The sequence below is a fragment of the Bubalus bubalis genome, chromosome 21 (genome assembly GCF_019923935.1).
Source record: "Bubalus bubalis isolate 160015118507 breed Murrah chromosome 21, NDDB_SH_1, whole genome shotgun sequence".
NCBI classification, from domain to species: domain Eukaryota; kingdom Metazoa; phylum Chordata; class Mammalia; order Artiodactyla; family Bovidae; genus Bubalus; species Bubalus bubalis.
Window position 1 is genome coordinate 29,964,103 of NC_059177.1, and position 21,720 is coordinate 29,985,822.

The following is a 21,720-nucleotide window of genomic DNA, read 5'->3' on the forward strand; positions in this document are numbered from 1 at the left end:
GAGTGGGAAAGCAGCCTTTACTTACAAGTGAAGCCATTTCTCTAGGTTGAGAGGAGCATTTGGAGGCAAGGATGGGGTATCTAAGTGATATTTCTTGTTGAACTCTTAGAAATGCCATGGAAGAAGCTTAGTCTTTGAGCAGAAAAAAAAAATTTAACATTTAAGAACATTCCTGGAGATAAGACTTTGTTTCTATACACCATTAGGTGTCAACATGTTGGGCCATGAACAGCCTAGCAGAAGTAAGTCACCATATGTGGCTGCAAGGAGACCTGCACTGAATTGTAGCAAGAAGCACATGAAGGCCAGGGGAATGTGAGCCCACAGAGGAAAGTGTGGGAAAAACCCTCTTTGTGAACTTCTGAACATGTTTAGCAAGAGAGCCAATACTGAGGAAATTCCAGCTGTTGGTGCCTAGACATAATATCTGAGCAGTTACTGACTTTTACTTTTCATGACAATGTTTTTGTGCCTTGTAGACACAGCTAAGATGTGATGAATGTAAATAATGTAGTACATGTTGTCATATCTTGCCGAGTTGCTTTAAGCTCAACATTAGCAAAATCCATCTTGTTTAAGTAGAGTTTTCAATACTTATTTGCTTTTGTAGTACAGAGATAAGTTATTTTGCTTGTAAGATGATTTGATTAAAAAAATAGCTTATTTCATGAGAAAAAATGATGTGTTAGATATTGTTTTATGTCCCCGTGTCTCGTCATCTTTTAGGCAGATAGAAATGTGATCCTTCAGTGTCACTTTTCCACTCCTGTTGTAAAAACTACACCAGTTCATCCGTCAGTGATAGAGAGAGTTTGAGGGGAAATAACATTCCCTTGACTAAAGGAGTCCAAATGTTGTTTTATTTAAATATCTAACTTCCTGGAAAATTTGATGTGGGTGGTGTGTGTGTATGTGTGTGCGTGTATGCGCACGTATGTTGCTGTGAGTAAACAGGAAGGCTTTGAAATGATACACTACAAGGATTTAAATCCAGATTCTCTTGTAGTTTCTATTTGAGTGGGTTTTATTTTGTTAGTGTTCTTATCCTCTTCATTACAGAGTCCTAAATTAATTACCCCACTCTTTTTTTAAAAAGATATTCTGAAGTGGTACCCCACAGACATAATGTTATGACAATGGAATTTTAGTTCTTTGGTTGACTGCTTGCAAAATTTTGTTTGGACAAGAATGCAGGACATTGGCTTTTTTAACACAGCGTATAGCCTCTTTCTTTTTTTTTCTTTCAAGAAATTACTTGTGGGAAAATAGTTGAGGGTATCTTATTAATGATTTTTCCTCTTGAATTGTTTATTTCCCACCCCATCCTTCAGCTCTTTGTAACTAAAAACGAGCTCCAGTTCCTCATCTTGGTTACAGTGGTTTAGATGTTTGTTGGTATGTGAGTTTGTTTAGAAAAGTTTGTGTGATTTCTCTTCTTTTTTTCTTTTTTCCCCCCAGTGATCTCAGTTTGCTAAACATTGCATAACTTGTAAAAAATGTAGTAGATTATTCTTTGGCCTCCCTAAAGTTTGTAGTCATTGCTGTTTTTCACTTCAGTCACTTAGATTATTTTATGAAACCAGTCCAACCCCCAAAGTTGTTTGCTTTTGGCTTTGACCCTGGGTGGAGGTGGGCTCTGATATTTATGAACTTTGATTATTTTCTGTCTTATGTAGGCAAGGACCTGAGAATTTTCAGCAGTTTCCCTGCAGCCATGGAAAACTATATTCAATGAAGCCCTTGCCATACACTGCTTAGTCTGCAATTCTCTTTGATGTACAGAACTCTGCAAATGTTTCTTGGCCAAGAATTGAGGCAGTTCATTGCAGGGGAGTGGTAGGAAACATAGGAGCATAGGTGATTGACTCTTAAAAAGGAAGATCTTAAAAAAGATCATTTGGTCCCGAAGTATCAAATATGTGGCATGAATACCACTACTCTTCCCCTCCACGCCCATAGCAGACATCACTATCAATCATGTCTCTTTCTGTCGAGTCATCCATAGCCACATGATCTTTCAACATGGTATCCCAGGGCTTCTGTCAAAATGCCAGTGGCATTGGCATATGAGATGGAATCTCTATCGGTAGATTGTATGATATATTTATAAACACCTGGACACACAGGGAAGTTCTGAGCAAGGCTGAAGGGCATTGGAATTAAGAACAGAGGCTCGAGAGTGAAATGATGTGAGCCATACCACTTGTTGGCTGTGTGATTTGAGGCAGAGTTCTTCATTCTTGTGAGCCTGTTTCCTTGTCAGTAAAGTGTGGATTATTATAGAGGCTACATCATAGGACTGCTGGAAAGGTTGAACTAAAATAATTCCCAGCACTGCTCAATAAATGTGAGATAACCATTTGAGATATTATTATTAGGGACAGTTTCTTGTTTATGATTATTACAAAGCTGCTGCTGCTAAGTCGCTTCAGTCGTGTCCGACTCTGTGTGACCCCATAGACGGCAGCCCACCAGGCTCCGCCATCCCTGGGGTTCTCCAGGCAAGAACACTGGAGTGGGTTGCCATTTCCTTCTCCAATGCATGAAAGTGAAAAGTGAAAGTGAAGTCACTCAGTCATGTCCGACTCTTCGCGACCACATGGACTGCAGCCTACCAGGCTCCTCCGTCCATGGGATTTTCCAGGCAAGAGTACTGGAGTGGGATGCCGTTTCCTTCTCCGTATTACAAAGCTAGTTAGGACTAATCTGGGTTTCCCAACTTCAGCATTACTGAAATTTAAATGGTCACATACTTACTTGTTATAGCAGCTGTCCTGTGCCTTGTAGGATAACGTTCATCAGCATCCCTGACCTCTACCCACTAGATGTCAGTAATCCCATCCCACATTTGTCCCAGTTGTGACAAATATCTCTAGACTTTCCCAGATGTCCCTTTGGGGCAAAATTGTCCCAGTTAAGAACCACTGGACTAGACCCAAGTTCACGTATAGATGGTGTTGTGTGAGTGTGTATGTGTTTATATTTTGTCCAGGTTTATTGAGACATATGGACCCATTGTGTAAGTTTGAGGTACACAGTGTAATGATTTTATATATATGCATATACTGTAAAGTGATTACCATGTTCAGATAACACATTGATCACATCAGGTAGTTACAGTTTGTGTGTGGGTGTGTGTGTGGTGGCAGCTTTTAAAATCTACTCTCCTAGATACTTTAAAATACACAATACAGTATTGTTAACTGTAGACACAATATCATACATCCCCTGGAGCTTACTCATTTTATAACTTGAAGTTTGTACCCTTTGACCAGTAGTACCTATTCCCCCATCCCTGGAGACCACCAGTCTATTCTGTTTTTATGAGTTTTGTTTTTTTAGATCCCACATGTAAGTAAGAAGATACAGGTTGTACCTTTAAGTTTGGCTTAGTTCACTTAGCATAACACCCTTAAAATTCATCCATGTTGTGATAATGTCAGAATTTCTTTTTTATTGTTGACTAGTATTCATGTGTGTGTATACTGTATTTTATTTACTTATTCATCTGTTGGTGGACACAAATTGTTTCTATTTCTTGGCTATTGTAAATAGCACTGCAATGAACATACGGGTGAAGATAGCTCTCAGAGGTAGTGATTTTATTTCCTTTGGATATATGTATACCCAAAACTAGAATTGCTGGATTATATAGTAGTTCTTCTTTTAATTTTAAAAGTAATCTCTATACTGTTTTCCATAGGAGCTATGGTTTTTTTTTTCACGTTAATATACTTGTGCCTGAACCCATTGTCAGAGATACTGATTCTTTTGGCTTTGTCTCTAAGCTCCAGGAACTTAAAAAAAATTTTTTTTTTGTACCTGTGGCTTTGACATTCCTGCCTTCATGTCAGGCTACAACTTTTTCAATTTACCAGCCTGGGTACAGTTTTGAATAGCAGATTAATAGGTCCAAGTTTTAATTATGTTTTTGTAATAGAATTTAAAGTAATTTCAAGGAAAATGTTCACAATATAAGTTTCAGTGATAACAGCTATGTTCTAAATTGTGTAATAATAATAACTTGGGTATAATTAATTCACGTACTTACTGTGTGTTAGATGCTAGGCTCTGAACTTACTGTTCCTCCTGTCATTTTTTGTGACAGTGCACAAAGGAAGCACTATTTTTGCCATTTTACAGATGATGGAACAGAGACACAGACAACTTTGCCCAAGGTCCCAAAGCTACTAAGTGTCAGAACAGGGCAGCAATGCTAGGCTTTTTGTCTATGGTACAGACAAAAACATGCATGCTAGAGAAAGATCTAGAAGAATGTATGCCCAGATGTTTACCTTGATTATTTATAGATGATAGGATTATGGGTATTTGTTACTATACTTAGTGTTTTGCAAATTTTCTGCTTTGTGCATTCATTAATTTCTTAAAGTATTAAAAAACAAAGTTAAAATTATGCAGTCCTGGGACTTTTTTAAAACAAGTGATTATATTTACCACAGTTTACTTCCCATTTGTTTGGTCTTGCTTATGATTGATTGAAAAACAATAGGAGTTACATTTGAATTTTTTATTTTGGATACCATAATGGAAACGTGAAGCCCCTTAATGTAATATGTAGCTATTTAGAAGTGGGGGTTGTACACATCTGTAAGGTGCTTTTCCCATATAAGTTTGTTTTGTTAAGTAATCATATGGAATTTTAAAATAAACAAGATCCAAAAGAATGTTGTTCTTCAAGATTTCCAGCCTTAGGAAATTACATGCTGTTTCAAAGATGCTACCAGTGAAACATCTTCTCTTGAATTTCACTTTTGATTATGGCCTTTAAAGCTACTTTCTGAACCAGACAAGAAAACCAGGCTTCATTATTTCAGCAAATGCCAGGAGCTACCTGCTTGATTGCCCCCCAAGGCATGCTCTGAATTTCTATTTGGTCATTTTCAAATATCAAACAGAGCCACATGGGTAAAATTTACCATAAGAGGCAGTGCTTTACCTAATGTCTTGTTTTCTCATGGAAATTCCAAAAATGGAAATCGAAATGGGCTTTGATGAATGGAATCCTTGTGAGCGTAAGTGCACAGACCCTTATGGTGACTACTTTCACGTGTGCTGCATTCATGTGATGCTTAAATTCAAATGTTTGTGTTCATTTGCATTATTTTAGAGTTCTCCATCATGGGTTTCAGTTCTTAATATGGTATTTGCCTGGCTTTATTCACCGTGGCATATGTTTCCAATTTTTAATAACTTTGAAGGATTCCTGTGTGTCTGCTGTTAAAATTGAGAGGTCTTGGTGACTCTGGGGTCCAGGTGAAACTATGTCTAAAAGAATATGTGTAAATACATATGTTGAGCTAGGAGACGTAAAGATCACCAGAGGCCCAAGGTTTTACTTTGTTAGATCTGACATGTAAGACTGGGCAGTGGTGGAATCCCAAGTGGGTGGTGACTCCCCCTGCCCCTCCCGCCCCTCACCCCACTACAGGTACTCTCCTGGGGTATCCGTGAGCTCTCTGTCAGCACATCCACATTCTTGTCTTTGGAACTCCTGTTAAGGAAAACTTCATTTCTGCCTGAATCTCTCCTTTCTAAGTTCAGAATCATTATCAATATTTTACATGAAGGAAGGAAAGGCCAAAAGAGATGGGAGTCTTTGATGATAGGGTGATCTTGTCACTTGATCATTGATTTGTTTGGTCATTCATTCATTCAAATATTTAAGTGCCCGTTACATGCTACTGAGGAATATGCAGTGCACAAAAGAGACAGATCTCTGTCTTCATGGAGCTTATTTCTAGGGAAGGAGATAGATAATACATGAGTAAATAAATCAGGAAACAATCAGAACTGTACATAGTAATTTTGAAGGAAGAGGAGGGGGAGGGGTGTATCTGGAAGAGGTCAGGGAATGTTTCTCCGAGTAGGTGATATTTCAGCTGAGATCCCAAGGCTGGAAAGATCTAGCCACGCAAAGAATCTGAAGAAGAAGATCATGCCAGGCAAGTTGAAGGCTCCAGTGCTCCTTGCACATCATAAAAAACATGGAGTAATTGTACAGTCAATACATCAAACAGGTATAAAGTAATACTAGCCTAAATAAAGCTTTCCTGACATAGGTAAATTTTAGAAGAATGTGTAAGGACACAGGCTTCCCCAGTGGCTCAGTGGTGAAGAATCCACCTGCAGTGCAAGAGATACAGGAGATGTGGGTTTGATCCCTGGGTTAGAAAGATCCCCTGGAGGAGGAAATGGCAATCCACTCCGGTATTCTTGCCTGAGAAATCTCATAGACAGAGGAGCTGGGAGGGCTACAGTCCATGGGGTCGCCAAGACTTGGACACAACTGAGCACACACGCATGAGACAGGATTGTGATCTAAACTCTATTTTCTTTCACGATAAACCAGAAAAACCAATTTTCACATGGGCACTTAACCAAGGGCTGTTGTAGGAGTTAAAACTGTGAGAGAAGCCAGGGTCTTCTGCTTTAAGATTCTCTTTGCTCTAGAAAAATCTGGCTTTATTGGATATTGGAACAGAGCATTTTTTGAATGTGTGTGTTTGCTCTGCTCACATGATTTTTTTTCCCCAGAAGGAGACCAAACTGTTTATAGGAAAGATAGAAACAAACAAACAACTGGGTAATATGCTTCTAAACATTCAGAAACATGTGACCTTCCAGCCAGCACAGATATCCAGTGGGTAAACAGCAGGCCAGCCATGCTTGATGCTCTTGGAGCACACATGCCTCTGCTTCCTTGGGGATAGCAATGTAAATTACACAGACCATTATCGTCTCTTCTTCAGAATTCTAACTTCCGAATACTGACCCAGAAAATGCACAGTTTGTTCCCCTGGAGCATAAGATTCATGCTGCCCCGACACCTGCTGGAAGGATGAAAGAAGATTTGATTGGCCCCTTCTACCTTTTGCTGTTCTGTGTCCTAAGACAAGCATCCAGAAGAGGCTATTTTCTGTTGCCTGGAGGAAAGACTCGTTCTATTGTGCCAATTGGAGTCTTGTAGAAATGCCAGAGTCATAATCTTCCCTCCACCATTTCTCTCTAGGCCCTGAACTCTTTTCAGTGGAATGCCACAGTTTACTTGGAACTAAGAAATGAGTTCTTGCTCTTTCATTCTCTTTCTTTCTCTCTCTCTCCCTGCTCCCCATCTCCTAAAAACAAAAAATTTGGTGTCATTTGTTTCTTTTACTCTTTTTAGGACCTCTGTCCTTCTAGCTAAGCTGGTATCTCAGATTAATTTACAGAGTGCCCTACTCTTTCCACTGTTGGTAAATCAACCTTCAGCTTCCTTTGTGGTAGGTTCTTAATGCCCATCTTACCATTATTACTCATTTTCTCCCCTATTTTTACCCACTGTCTCAAAATATACAGAAGTTTTATTTGGAATTTTCTTACAGTTGAAGTGATAACTTTATTTTTCTCTTTGGCTGTGCTGGGTCTTGGTTGTTGCATGCAGGCTTTCTTTAATTGCAAACAGCAGGGGCTACTCTTCATTGTGGTGCCTAGACTTCTCATTGCGGCGGCTTCTCTTGTTGCCGAGTATGGGCTCTAGAGTGCATGGGCTCAGTAACTGTGGCACACAGGCTTAGCTGCTCCGCACCATGTGGGATCCTTCCAGACCAGAGGCAGAACCCATGTTCCTTGCACTGGCAGGTGAACTCCAAACCAGTGGACCACCAGTGGAGTCCCCTAAGTGATAACTCTTGACAGGAGATACCATTTTTGCTGACTTGGTCAGTTTATATTGGTAGCTACCATTTTTAGTTTCCTCTAAAAAACAGTTCCATTGAAAAATTACACATAATTCATGGAGAAATTAACCAGAATGTAAGCTCCATGAGGACAAGGATTCTCATCCTTTTTTACTCCTCTTTCCTTATGTCTCATGTAGTGCCTGGTACACAGTATAGCAAGCAGTGAATATTTGTTTTGTGAATGACTGAATGAAATTGACGTCAGGCTTGCATGTGTGAGGGAGGGGCCCTTGCAGATGCCCACTTCTGCTTCTCATAAGGTTCCTCCAACATTAGAATGAATCCTTAGAGTCACATTAGACATAAAATCATCAAGATGCCAAAGGTAGCAAAAATCTTAGAAACAAACATTTGTTTTCTTTCCCCAAACTGTTCTATGAATCTAGTAATCATTCAGACACTTCCATCATTGATCATTAAAACAGCAAGCTGGGCTACATAAGTTGTTCACGAGCTGTGAAGAGAGTGGATGAGCTAGTACCGAAAAGGTGGACTTAGTGACAGTCACTGGCCCCTCCACACAATACACTGTTCTGAAGCTCCCTGCACGTGAGATGCAGATGTCCTTGATTCCCAGAAGAAGGGGAGTTTTAATTAGGAATCCAGGTGAAGTTTCTGCCTGATGTAAATCCTATGCATCATCTTATGACATGCAGTAACTTAAAGTTCTGATTCTATTCATTGCCACTTCCTTTATTGCATTTTGTTTTTAGACTGACAGAAAGCTGACTACATATATGACATTGTTTATGGAGTCTCAGACTCTAGTAATTAGTCTGCTTGATCGTGATGGAATGAGGGTTGGTGCCAAACCTCCTTTTCTCAGAAACTATAAAAGCAGTGACAAACCTAAACATCATATTAAAAAGCAGAGACATCACTTTGCTGACAAAGGTCTGGTTAGTCAAAACTATGGTTTTTCCAGTAGTCATCTATGGACGAGAGAGTTGGACCATAAAGAAAGCTGAGCGCCAAAGAATTGATGCTTTTGAACTGTGGTGTTGGAGAAGACTCTTGAGAGTCCCTTGGACTGCAAGGAGATCCAACCCATCCATCCTAAAGGAAATCAGTCCTGAATTTTCATTGGAAGGACTGATATTGAAGCTGAAGCTGCAATACTTTGGCCACCTGATGTGAAGAACGGATTCATTAGAAAAGACCCTGATGCTGGGAAAGATTGAGGGCAGGAAGAGAAGAGGATGACAGAGGATGAGATGGTTGGATGGCATCACTGACTCAATGGACATGAGTTTCAGCAAGCTCTGGGAGTTGGTGGAAGACAGGGAAGCCTGGTGTGCTGCAGTCCTTGGGGTCGCAGGGTCGGATACAACTGAGCAACTGAACTGAATAAAGAGGTTTATACAGTCAGCAAAAACAAGACTGGGAGCTGACTGTGGCTCAGATCATGAATTCCTTATTGCAAAATTCAAACTTAAATTGAAGAAAGTAGGGAAAACCACTAGACCATTAAGGTATGACCTAAATCAAATCCTTTAACAATTTTACAGTGGAAGTGACAAATAGATTAAGGGATTAGATATGATAGAGTGCCTGAAGAATTATGGATGGAGGTTCAAAACATTGTACAGAAGGCAGTGATCAAAACCATCCCCAAGAAAAAGAAATGCAAAAAGGCAAAATGGTTTTCTGAGGAGGCCTTACAAATAGCTGAGAAAAGAAGAGAAGCAAAAGGAAAAGGAGAAAAGGAAAGATATATCCATCTGAAGGCAGCGTTCTAAAGAATAGCAAGGAGAGATAAGAAAGCCTTCCTAAGTGATCAATGCAAAGAAATAGAGGAAAATAATAGAATGTTTAACGATAGAATAGAATAGAAAACAATCGAATGGTTCTATTGAAGAGAATAGATCTCTTTAAGAAAATTAGAGATACCAAGGGAACATTTTATGCAAAGATGGGCACAGTAAAGAACAGAAACAGTATGGACCTAACAGAAGCAGAAGATATTAAGAAGTGACAAGAACACATAGAAGAATTATACAAAAAAGATCTTCATGACCCAGACAACCACAATGGTGTGATCACTCACCTAGAGCTAGACATCCTGGAGTGCAAAGTCAAGTGGGCCTTAGGAAGCATCACTACGAACAAAGCTAGTGGTGGTGATGGAATTCCAGCTGAACTATGTCACATCCTAAAAGATGATGCTATTAAAGTGCTGCACTCAATATGCCAGCAAATTTGGAAAACCCAGCATTGGCCACAGGACTGGAAAAGGTCAGTTTTCATTCCAATTCCAAGGAAAGGCAATGCCAAAGAATGTTCAAACTACCGCACAGTTGTACTCATTTCACATGCTAGCAGAGTAATACTCAAAATACTGCAGGCTAGACTTCAACAGTACATGAACCGAGAACTTCCAGATGTCTAAACTGGATTTAGAAAAGTCAGAGGAACCAGAGATCAATTGCCAACATCTGCTGGATCATAGAAAAAGCAAGAGAGTTCCAGAAAAACATCTACTTCTGCTTCATTGACTACACTAAAGCCTTTGTATGTATCACAACAAACTGGAAAATTCTTCAAGAGATGGGAATACCAGACCACCTTATCTGCCTCCTGAGAAGTTTCTATGCAGGTCAAGAAGCAACAGTGAGAACCGGACATGGAACAACAGACTGGTTCCAAGTTGGGAAAGGAGTATATAGAGGTGTATATTTCACCCTGCTTATTTAACTTATAGGCAGAGTAAATCATGTGAAATGCCCAGCTGGATGAAGCACAAACTGGAATCAAGACTGCTGGGAGAAAAAGCGATAAACTCAGATATGCAGATGACACCACACTTATGGCAGAAAGTGAAGAAGAAGTACAGAACCTCTTGATAAAAGTAAAAGGGGAGAGTGAAAAAGCTGGCTTAAAACTCAACATCCAAAAAATGAAGATCATGGCATCCAGTCCCATCACTTCATGACAAATAGATGGGGAAACAATGGAAACAGTGAGAGACTTTATTTTCTTGGGCTCCTAAATCACTGCAGATGGTGACAGTAGCCATGAAATTAAGATGCTTGCTCCTTGGAAGAAAAACTATGACCAACCTAGACAGCATATTAAAAAGCAGACATTACTTTGCTGACAAAGGTCCATGTAGTCAAAGTTATGGTTTTTCCAGTAGTCATGTATGGATGTGAGAGTTGGACTATAAAGAAAGCTGAGCACCGAAGAATTGATACTTTGAACTGTGGTGTTGGAGAAGGCTTGTGACAGTCCGTTGGACTACAAGGAGATCCAACCAGTCCATTCTAAAGGAAATCAGTCCTGAATATTCATTGGAAGGACTGATGCTGAAGCTGAAGCTCCAGTACTTTGGCCACCTGATGCAAATAACTGACACATTGGAAAAGTCCCTGATGCTGGGAAAGATTGAAGGCAGAAGGAGAAGGGGACGACAGAGAATGTGATGGTTGGATGGACATGAGTTTGAGCAAGTTCTGGGAGCTGGTGATGGACAGGGAAGCCTGGTGTGTTGCAGTCCATGGTGTCAGAAAAAGTCAGACACGACTGAGCGACTGAACTGATAAAGAGGTTAGTGGTGACTGAGCAAGGCTGTGGAGCCCACCTGGGGCTCTGTTCGAGTTACAGACAGCTTCATCTTGAGCCCCTCTGTTTTGAAAGGAAGATGATTTGGTTACTCAGTTACCAATAGAAATGAGATTGATTTCTGCTTTTCCTTGTGGGGGAAGTTGTCATTTAAATGGCAGTGGCAGGGCAAGTTGGTGACCCAGAGGGAGTCCTACCTCTCTGCTCTGATGTTACCTGGAGTAGCATATTTCATCAGAGGGCAATTTTGCCTCCCAGGGGACATTGGGCCAAGTCTGGAGACATTTTTGGCTGTGTTGACTGGGCAGTATGTGGGCACCAGTGGCATCTAGTAGGCAGAGGCCAGGAATGCTGCTAAACACCATACAATGTTCCCTGCCCCATCCCCAGCAGAGAATTATCTAGCCCCCACAGTCCATCATGCCCATGTTATGAAACCTTGATTTGAAGGAACCCCACTCAGTTTTATGAGAATGTCCTTACCTGGTAAGGCAATTCTTCTATTGCTATTTTCTTGTTCTGACTTTTAAAAATCCCCATTGTATTCTTGCACCAGGAATTAGTGCATTGAAAGCAGCCCTGATTTCAGATGTGGGTGGGGCAGGCAGAATGAGTGGCATGCTTTGAAAGGCTCTGAGAACATCCAGACTTCCAATGTTCCTCCACATCAGAGCTCCAAGACCCATGAAAACTAGAGAAGCCCCCACAGGGAGTCGGGATTCCCGGATCTCTAAGGGAGCTCTGCTGCTTTGAAACGCTTTGCTGAGTGTTTGCTCTGTGCCCAGCTGGTATGTTCTCTGGGCAGCTCAGTAAGATACATGCCAATTCTACTGCTGCTTCACTGAGTCGCATAGGTGGGTTGCTTGGGAACCTGCCCCAAAGTGACACACTGGTGGGCATGGCATTGGGATTTCCCAGCCAGCTATGTCTCATGCCCAGGACTTTGCCAGGAACCAAGACCTTACCCTCCTGAGCTCTCAGACATCTCAGCTGATCTTTCTATGACTGTTACCACCTGTGGAAAACAAGGACATTACACTCAATGACTTCTAGGAATCTTTCATAAGGCTATAATGTACGTATTTGTTTCTTTGTTTTATATGTTGCCCTCTTTAAACGTTCCCCTTTAAAATGGAAACAGAACTCATGATAGGTACTACCATTGGAAATCCCCATGGAAGGATTCCAAACCTCACTGCATGTCATAGCGAGGTGGTCAGCTTCTAAAAAGGTCTGTTTCCACAGCTTCTTACCAACACTCTGCTCTAGCTGGTTTGAAGTGCACTCTAGGAGTCCTTGTATTAACCTCCCGCCCACCCCCTTAATCCTTGTATTAACCACACCGATTCTGATGCACACGGTCTGAAGACCATAGTATTGTAGCCCTTTTTGGGGGAGTTAGTTTAATCAATTGATTTCTTTTATGTAGGATACTTGCCACAGTGAAAGTTCAGAGTGTATTGGGTGACTGTGGTCCTCACATCTCTTAGGCTAGCAGGGCTGCCTGTGACTCCTGTCCTCTGAGACTCACTCCCAGGTTATGTGTGTGAGTGTGCTCAGTTGTGTTTGACTCTTTGTTACCCTCTGTCCATGGGATTTCCCAGGCAAGAATACTGGAGTGGGTTGCCATTTCCCTTCTCCAGGAGACCTTCCCGACACAAGGATTGAACCCACATCTGCATTGCAAGTGGATTCTTTACCGCGTGAGCCATCATGGAAGCCCAGGTCAGGAATTCCCAAACACTGCTGCATATTAGACTCACTGGGAAGCTTTTAAAACTCCTCACACCCAGATCATACTCCAGATCAATTAAATCCCAATGCCTCCATTGGGAGTTGGCCTCCATATTTTTCTTTTAACATCTGCAGATGATTTCCATGCTCAGCAGTTTGAGAACCACTGTCGTGGATGTTGCAGATTCCATACCTTTGCCACTGCTGAATTTTTACCTGTAACGCAAATCCACCCTCCCAGCTCCACAGAGAGAAGTCTTACCTACTTGGTGAGATACATGGGCAACCCACTCTTTTTTTCCATTGTCCTTCCAGATGCTCCCGCTCAGTCCTCTGCTTTTCAAGCTGCTTTTAAGGTATTTATCTCACCACCTTGTTTTTATTTATTGCATGTCTTCATGAGGGAGATGGCATCTTCCATGAGGGAAGAGGCTTTAATATATGTGGCTCTGGGCTGGTGGGAGCAGAAAGAGTAGAAGAGGGTAGATGCACAAGAGACAAGACAAAGGTCAATTGGAGTTTGTGCCATGGCTTTCTTCATGACAGCAGAGGGAGAGTGATAAAAATGGAGGAGAATAATAATAATAATAGTAATACAGAAGGTTGCCCTGGCACTAGACTCCTTGAACAAAATACCCTAGTAAAAATGTTGAACTCACTTTTCTGGATAGTAACAAAGAATCCTAAACAGTTCAGTTCAGTTCAGTCGCTCAGTCGTGTCCGACTCTTTGCGACCCCATGAATCGCAGCACGCCAGGCCTCCCTGTCCATCACCAACTCCCGGGATTCACTCAGACTCACGTCCATCAAGTCAGTGATGCCATCCAGCCATCTCATCCTCTGTCGTCCCCTTCTCCTCCTGCCCCCAATCCCTCCCGGCATCAGAGTCTTTTCCAGTGAGTCAACTCTTTGTATGAGGTGGCCGAAGTACTGGAGTTTCAGCTTTAGCATCATTCCTTCCAAAGAAATCCCAGGGCTGATCTCCTTCAGAATGGACTGGTTGGATCTCCTTCACCTTCCAAATAATTACATTTGATGGCTTGATATTTTGAAAATGTGACTTCTGCTGATACATGGAGGAATCATTCAGATTGCAAACCAACTTTCCTAACCAAAATGTTTGAAGTGACTAGTTAATACTTGGGAAGAAATTTAAGAGTAAGGAAAAGTACTCTCCAGGTTCCGCTTCTTCTCTGCTTTGTTTCCACTTTGCTCACTTAAGGAACGAGCCCTGTCATTGTGGACTGACGTGGTGGCTCAGTTTTCCCAACAATGGGAGTCACATAGGAGTGGCCTGTGGCCTTGATGCTCCCTGAAGCTATGCTTTGATTGGCCTACCTAAGATTTTGAAACTGAGGACTGTTTGGGGAAAGATCTGGATTTCTTTGTCTCTCGAAAATGCAGAAGCACTTTCTGCCCTGAGCTTGCTTTTAAGGAGACAGCAGTCAGCCTCTGTCCCTTTCAGTTGAGATGTGTGTGCTCAAATTACCACAGTCCCCACGCCTCCCTAATTACACTCAAACCACTTCAGTAATTTGTCTGGTAGAGTTCTCTAGGTCATGGTATTAGCATCACCTCTTAAAACGTAAGACATCCATTACTGGGCCCCACCGATCTTCTGTAAGGAAGAGTTATCATTTTCCCATTTATTTATGTGTGTAGATATTATACACACATATTTACATCTACATGCATATATGTGTGTAATTTTGTGTATATGTCTGTCAGTATAGGCTTCCCAGGTGGCACTAGTGGTAAAGAACCTGCCTGCTAAGGCAGGAGACATAAGAGACCTGGATTTGATCACTAGGTTGGGAAGATCCCCTGGAGGAGGGCACGGCAACCCACTTCAGTATTCTTGCCTGGAGAATCCCATGGACAGAGGAATCTGGTGGGTGACAGGGTTGCAGAGTTGGACACAGCTGAAGTGACTTAGCATGTGCCCACATCTGTCAGTATGGATTCATGTATATTTATTTCATTCTTTGGGTTTATAATGTATTACTATTGTTATTTCTTTTCTTGCTCACAGTGTCTCAATTTTGGGTATTGGGGAGCTCTTCAAGATTGGCTCCTGTGGCTTTTCAATGTCTCTCCACTCCATGCCATCATTTTTTTTTTTTAAGTGCGTCTTATAGCAATTTCTGGTACTACATGGTGTTCCAGGCTTATCTTGTATTTTCTCTACTCCATCACCGGAATTGACTAGTTCTCCAGGGAGTTCTGATTCATTTTATTGGAGTGAAAGTGAAAGTCGCTTAGTCATGTCCAACTCTGTGGCCCCATGGACAATACAGTCCATGGAATTTTCCAGGCCAGAATACTGGAGTGGGTAGTGATTCTCCAGGGGATCTTCCCAACCCAGGGATCAAACCCAGGTCTCCTGCATGGCCGGTGGATTCTTTACCAGCTGAACACAAGGAAAGCCCAAGAATACTGGAGTGGGTAGCCTTTCCTTTCTCCAGCAGATCTTTCTGACCCAGGAATTGAACCGGGGTCTCCTACATTGCAGGTGGATTCTTTACCAACTGAGCTATCAGGGAAAGAGGTTTTATTGAAGAAAGGTATTTAAAAACCAAGATCTGAGTACTGGATGTGCTCATTGCTATTGGGATATCACTACTTCTTGCCTTTTGTCAATGGATACAGCTAGGAAATATATGTATGCGTACTAACTGGGCCACCTGGCTCAGATGGTAAATAATCAGCCTGCAATTTAGGATACCTGCATTCAATCCCGGGGTCAGGAGGATCCCCTGTAGAAGGAAATGGCTATCTACTCCAGTATTCTTGCCTGGAGAAGTCCATGGACAGTGAAGCCTGGTGGGCTACAGTCCATGGGGTTGCCAAGAGTCAGACACGACTGAGTGACTAACACTTGCACTTCAGGCCTTCACATATATAGATTTATTTCTGTATTTATTTATCTGTAAATATATGTGTTTATGTTTTATATTACTATATGTACATATTTATATATATGTATATTTAGCTGTCCATATGAATACCTTCAATTCTAATTCATTACCATAGGATTCATATTAAACTTGAGGATACCAGATTTTTATCTTTGTAAGGCATTTTAATGTCAATAGTGGCTCATGAACATCCTGAGGGGAGAAAGGAAACTTCAGTTGATAACTATTTTATAGATAACTACTAAAAAAAAAAAACAAACCAAATCTCAAGTTTAATGTAACAGAAAGGTCAGCATATTCCCATGTTTAATATCCTTCAGTCCCTTCTAAAAAATTCTATAATTTGCAACTCAAGACCCTGGTTTAATTCCTGGCTTGGGAAAATCCCCTGGAGAAGGGATAGGCTATCCATTCCGGTGTTTACTGGCTTCCCTGGTGGCTTAGTCGGTAAAGAATCCACTTGCAATGCGGGAGACCTGGATTCGATCCCTGGGTTGGGAAGACCCTCTGGAAGAGGGCATGGCAACCCACTTCTGTATTCTTACCTTGGAGAATCCCCTTGGACAGAGGAGCCTGGCAGGCTACAGTCCATGGGCCCGCAGAGTCAGACACGACTGAGCACACAGCCTCCCTGGTTCCTGAAGGTGGGTAGACCTGCCTCATTTCCCTTCTTATACAAATAGAGTTTGTCTCTAGTCTTACAGAACAATACTTTTTGTAACCCTGAGCTGGCACTTGTGGATTCTAAATATAAGCCAAGACACTTCTCAGAGATTATAATCAGAATTTTGCTTTACGTGTGAAATCTTATTTTGAATTCAGGTACACAATTACTCAGAGACATAATTATACTGCCTTAGGATAGTATAAAAACAACAGTTTTAATTTTTTTTTTTTTTTGTGGGGGGAGGTTTACAAAAGTAACCTGTTGTTAGGAATCAGAGGTGACTACAGTCTGAGAACTTCACAGATACAAATTAACTATCAGCTGTGAGATTTGCCTATGATTCCTTCATGTTTATTCAGAAGTAAAGATACTTGCATGGGGTCCCCCCTCCTCTCATTATACTTAATGTAAATCTAGCGGTGCTTGCATGTATCTTTAAAAATTGTAGAGAAGTGGAAAAAGAATCCAACCAGGATGGCTCATGGGCCACTGGAGGTGTGGCCCCCTCAGTGCTTTGGAAAATATTCTGGGTTTTGAACAGCAACACCTGTAATTATGGAGGCGTCATCCTTTCCATAAAAAAGAAAACAAAACCAAGAAAGCAAAGCCCTTCTACTAACAAGGTGTAGTCATAGCATGTGTTCAGCCTTCCCAAAACCTGTCTGGCATTTGTTTCTGGCCTGGTAGGGAATATCTTCCATCTTTCTCTGAGCACTCATAAAACAATACAAAGGTAAACAATTGGAGGGCAATTAGCAGTCTCTTTGGGGTAACAGAAGAGAGAAGTCATCCTGCTATTAATGTCAGAGGAATTAATCATGGTTTACATAGGTGATTTACTGGCTTAACTTTGCAAGTGGTTGAAACACAAGAACCCAACAAAGTTTACAAAAGATGCTAGCTTGGAGAACCAGGTATGGCGGACAGCTTACAGAACTATCTGTCAAGTAGTTGAAGGTGTTAAAGTTGTTGAGATGGTGCCTGTTTTGTAAGAGGCAATGTGGAGTGCAGATTTGTGTTTCTCAAACTTGAGTGTGAGATGTATACCTGGCCAGCTTTGTTAACATGCAGTAGGTCTAGGGACTGGGCTGTGATTCTGCCTTCTTAAAAACAAAAACATTTATGTACTTATTTGGCTGCACCAGGTCTTAGTTGCAGCATGGGGATCTTCAGTTGTGACATGTAGTTCCCTGACCAGGGATTGAACCTGGGCCTCCTGCATTGGGAGCATGGAGTTTTAGCTGCTGGGCCACCAGGGAAGTCCCTAAGTCTGCCTTTTCAACACATTGTCAGGTGCAGTGCCCATGCTGCAGGCCAGCACATCTCATTTTGCATAGCAAGGCTGTAGATTGTTCTTGTACCTGTGGCAGGTAGGATAAAGCTGCTCATACTCCTTTTAAGAATCTCCATTTATCAACATGTTGCACTCTGAATGTTCATGGCTTAAGGGATCAGAACAGCTTTTTGGAGTGGAGGTACTTGGCCAAATACTTCATTGTGCATATCAACAACTTCTTTCACAAGCACCAATTTAAAAAAAAAAAAAATATTTACAGGCCATGTTTATTTACATTTATTGAAGTATACCCTTAAAAGAAAACAGGAAATGCAATCTCTGTAACTAAAGCCTCTCTGTGATCAAACCTCAGAAAATGCACTATTGTTTCTAGTTTGAATGCTGAGCCTCTTAACAAGTTTTGGCATTGGGGAAGCCCCTTTGAAAGCTGGGATCTTTTACCATTGCTTGACTAGCTTTTCAAGCCATTCAGTTATCAAATGTGGTTTGTTTCAGAATGCCTGATCGTGTTGTATAAAGGGGTCCCTCAGTATCTGAGGAGACTGGTTCCAGGACCTTGCTCAGATACCCAAATAGGTTGAGGCTCAAGTCCCTTCCAGTACATCCTCCATAGGGGCTGGTTCTGCATTCACAGATTCAACCGGCAGCATCCACTGAACCATGGGCTGAATAGGTGGATTCAGAACCAGTGGATACCGAGTGCCAACCGTACTTTATTTTTAAACTTTTTTTTGGTTCCAAATACTTCCCATACTTTAAAAACCATACTTTAAAAACGGAGATCCTCTGTTGGTTTTTGGTATGGACATAGAGCCACATCACAACACAGAGAACACACTTCTTTTGCCACTTACTGTGAAACATGTGATTTTCATTAGCCATTTTTCTCTTCTTGGAAGGATACTTAGGAGTAGAAGCCTTCATTTAGAGTATTCTGAACACTTTTACTAACCTTTCCCTTTTCCCCATGTCCCTCTTCTCCTCCCTTTCTCTCCTTCCCTCCTTTCTTCACTGTGTTTTCCGGTACCTGGATGTCTGCCACACCTGGGGTAGGGGAGAGGGAGAAGGTAAGTGGGGGATCTTGATTTTGACTCTCTGGTCTCAGTTGCTGTCCATAAATTGCTATGTGGGTTGGCTGTTTGTGAGAAGGTTAAATGATTTCTGAGGAGGGGTGGCACATCTCTTTGGTAAAGTGAAGAGTATGAGATGGGAATACAAAAGGAGCCAGGACACCTGGATTCTAATCCTTGTTTAGCCACTCACCAATTATTTGGCCTTGGAGGGCAATTTAACCTCCCCGGGTTTCAGCTTCCTAATCTGTAGTTTGATATACATACTTGGTTATGCCTATTTCTCAGAGTGTAGGAGTCTTATCACTGGGATGGCATTAGATTACATTGAATCACATATTGAGAACTATACTTCCTTGGCAGTCACTTTCATTTCTTTCTGGTTGTTCAAACAACATCAACAGCAACAAAAAGAAAACTATTCTCTGTTGACATTCATTAATATTTTCCCAGGACTTGTCACTTTTCTGTTTAAATTTTTTTTAATTTTAGTTTTTTGACCTCTCTTTCTAACAAAGAAAAATCAGCAACTTTGTTTTTACCGTGATTGTTTTTAATTTATGGAGACTGGGAAATATGATTTCCCATTTAATGTAGAAAAATAAAAGTTGGTTGCTTTACAGAAAAATAGTATATTTATAATAACTGTACTTCAATGAGTACAGTATATTAGTTATTTTCCAAACTTAAAAGAGATTCAGGTATCTCATTAACTGGTTGATGTCCACACCAAGTTTCTGTTCCCTAAAAATGTGCATATATTCATGGACACAGTATTTTATTTGCAGAACAAAGTTGGTGTTACATATAATTAACAGTATGTGACAAGGCACTCAAATGTTCTGAGACCGTTGGGGAAATTTTGGCCGCAATTAACTATAGTTTGCTGATTTGGAATTTACAATTTTTTCCTATTACTTAAACTATAACAAAATGGAGACAAGCACCTTTGCCTTAGTATAATTAAAAATGAAATTATGTCAGGAACATCTGTTTTAAAAAGGAATTTCTATTTGTTTTACCACCAAAAGGTGGCGTCCTACCCCCATGCCCTTTATTTAAAAACCCTTCTTGCTTTAATTTAACAAAAAGAAACTTCTAGTTGATTACTGATAAAGAAATTAAAATGTGCTCCTTATGAATGTAACGTGACAGTGTTGAAAATGAACTATATGTTAAACTGCAGTTAAGTTTCCCTCTAATGTAAGCCAAATGGGCATGGAAGTCTTTAATACGGCAGCACATTAGACAGTATTATTACAAAATTGGGTACAATATATCATGGGATTTACAGCCAGGATTTCCTTTTGTCTGCAAAACTTGTTGCCAGTCTGATTTTGGCCCCCACTTTCAAGTGAATGTAAGAAAGTTAAAATGCAGAATAAGATCAGTGGCAACCCAAAGATCTTTAGTATGGCAATGCTAATAATTAAAAAAAAAAAAAACTCACTATTTGATCTGAAAACAAGATCAGAGCATGAATTGTTCTTTAGAGATGATGAATAAATTTGTCACACTGAAATAAACTGCTATTCCCCTGAGTTATAATTTTGCAACCCAACATATACCATAACATGTTATATCTGACATAAACACTGTAGAAATGAAAAACATCATCACACCCCCAGCCAACAACCCTCCATAGACTGGCTACTTTGTAGATTTCCATTTACTTCCATGTAAATTCAGCATATGGAATTTCCAGTGATGGTAATGGGTGGTAAAGGGTTGTTCATAGTGTTAACTGAAAAGACAAAGCTTTTATATAATTGTCTAGTTCATGGTAAGGATTCAATAAATATTAGATGTTATTACTGACAGATGTAGACTGTGAGCTCCTCAAAGGCAGAAATTTTATTTATTTCTGCATCCCTCAGTGCCTTCTATGTGGTCTAGAACATAGTAGGTGTGTCATGTCTTAATGTCTTGAATCAAAGAACACAACTCTAGCCTTTAGGAAGCTAGGAAGCGCTGTAGGAACTAAAACACATTTTCTTTATCTTGATTCTAGTCTAAAGATCTGATGGATGGTTTTGCCTGGATAGCCTAGAATCTTACACAGCATGCATTCAAGAATTCTACTGTGTTGTAATTACCTTAGCATGGTCTCCCTGTCTCTGGCTTTATTCTGTAGCATGAGTGAATGCTTTTTTTTTTACTTGCAAAACAGATACAATTTTAAAATGGTAGTCTTATGCTACTATTGAAATTGAGATTTAGAAATCTTCAGTAAATGAATGTTTTAAAATATTTGTATAAAGACAGTATCCAAAAAATTGATAATAACTCTTTTTCAGAATATTGGTTATCTACAACTGTGCCAGCCAGGCTAAAGACCAGAGAGATAGTACTTATGCTCCCCACCAAGTCTTCCCACCTTCCCTCATTGTTTCCTCACCTCCCAAGTACTTTGTAGGAATCCACAGGACTGGCTGTCGATATATTCTCATAAAGAGTTACCCTGCTATACCACCCAGCCAGTAGCTGGAAATGTTGGTATGTTAGCAGCATCTGGGGTTAAGAGTCTGAAAAAATTATTTCTGTTAAAAACAATAACAAACCATAGAGCTATGTATCTTTCCAAGTCACAGTGTGGAAACAGAAAGTCATCTTCCTTCTCTATTTTTATTGATGATAGTGAAAGAAATGCTTGTGTCTTTTGTTTTGTACATGTATATTTCAAAATATTTAGTCCGGGCTCCTAATTTACTCCTTCAAATTTCTAAATTCCACC

At 40.6% G+C, this 21,720-nt stretch overlaps 1 protein-coding gene across 2 annotated transcripts in view; it reads right to left on the bottom strand.

Moving 5' to 3' along the window:
- LOC102413417 overlaps window positions 1-21,720 on the bottom strand; it is a 46,815-nt gene that overhangs the window by 22,168 nt on the left and 2,927 nt on the right. The window contains exon 2 of one of the 2 annotated variants that reach the window (XM_044933857.2): window positions 16,815-18,960. The exons of the other annotated variant lie outside the window; for it this stretch is intronic. Coding sequence (XP_044789792.1) covers window positions 18,864-18,960 — 97 coding nt within the window. The 3' untranslated portion in view covers window positions 16,815-18,863. Of the gene's footprint in view, window positions 1-16,814; window positions 18,961-21,720 lie in introns of those variants that run through there. 2 annotated transcript variants of the gene reach the window in all.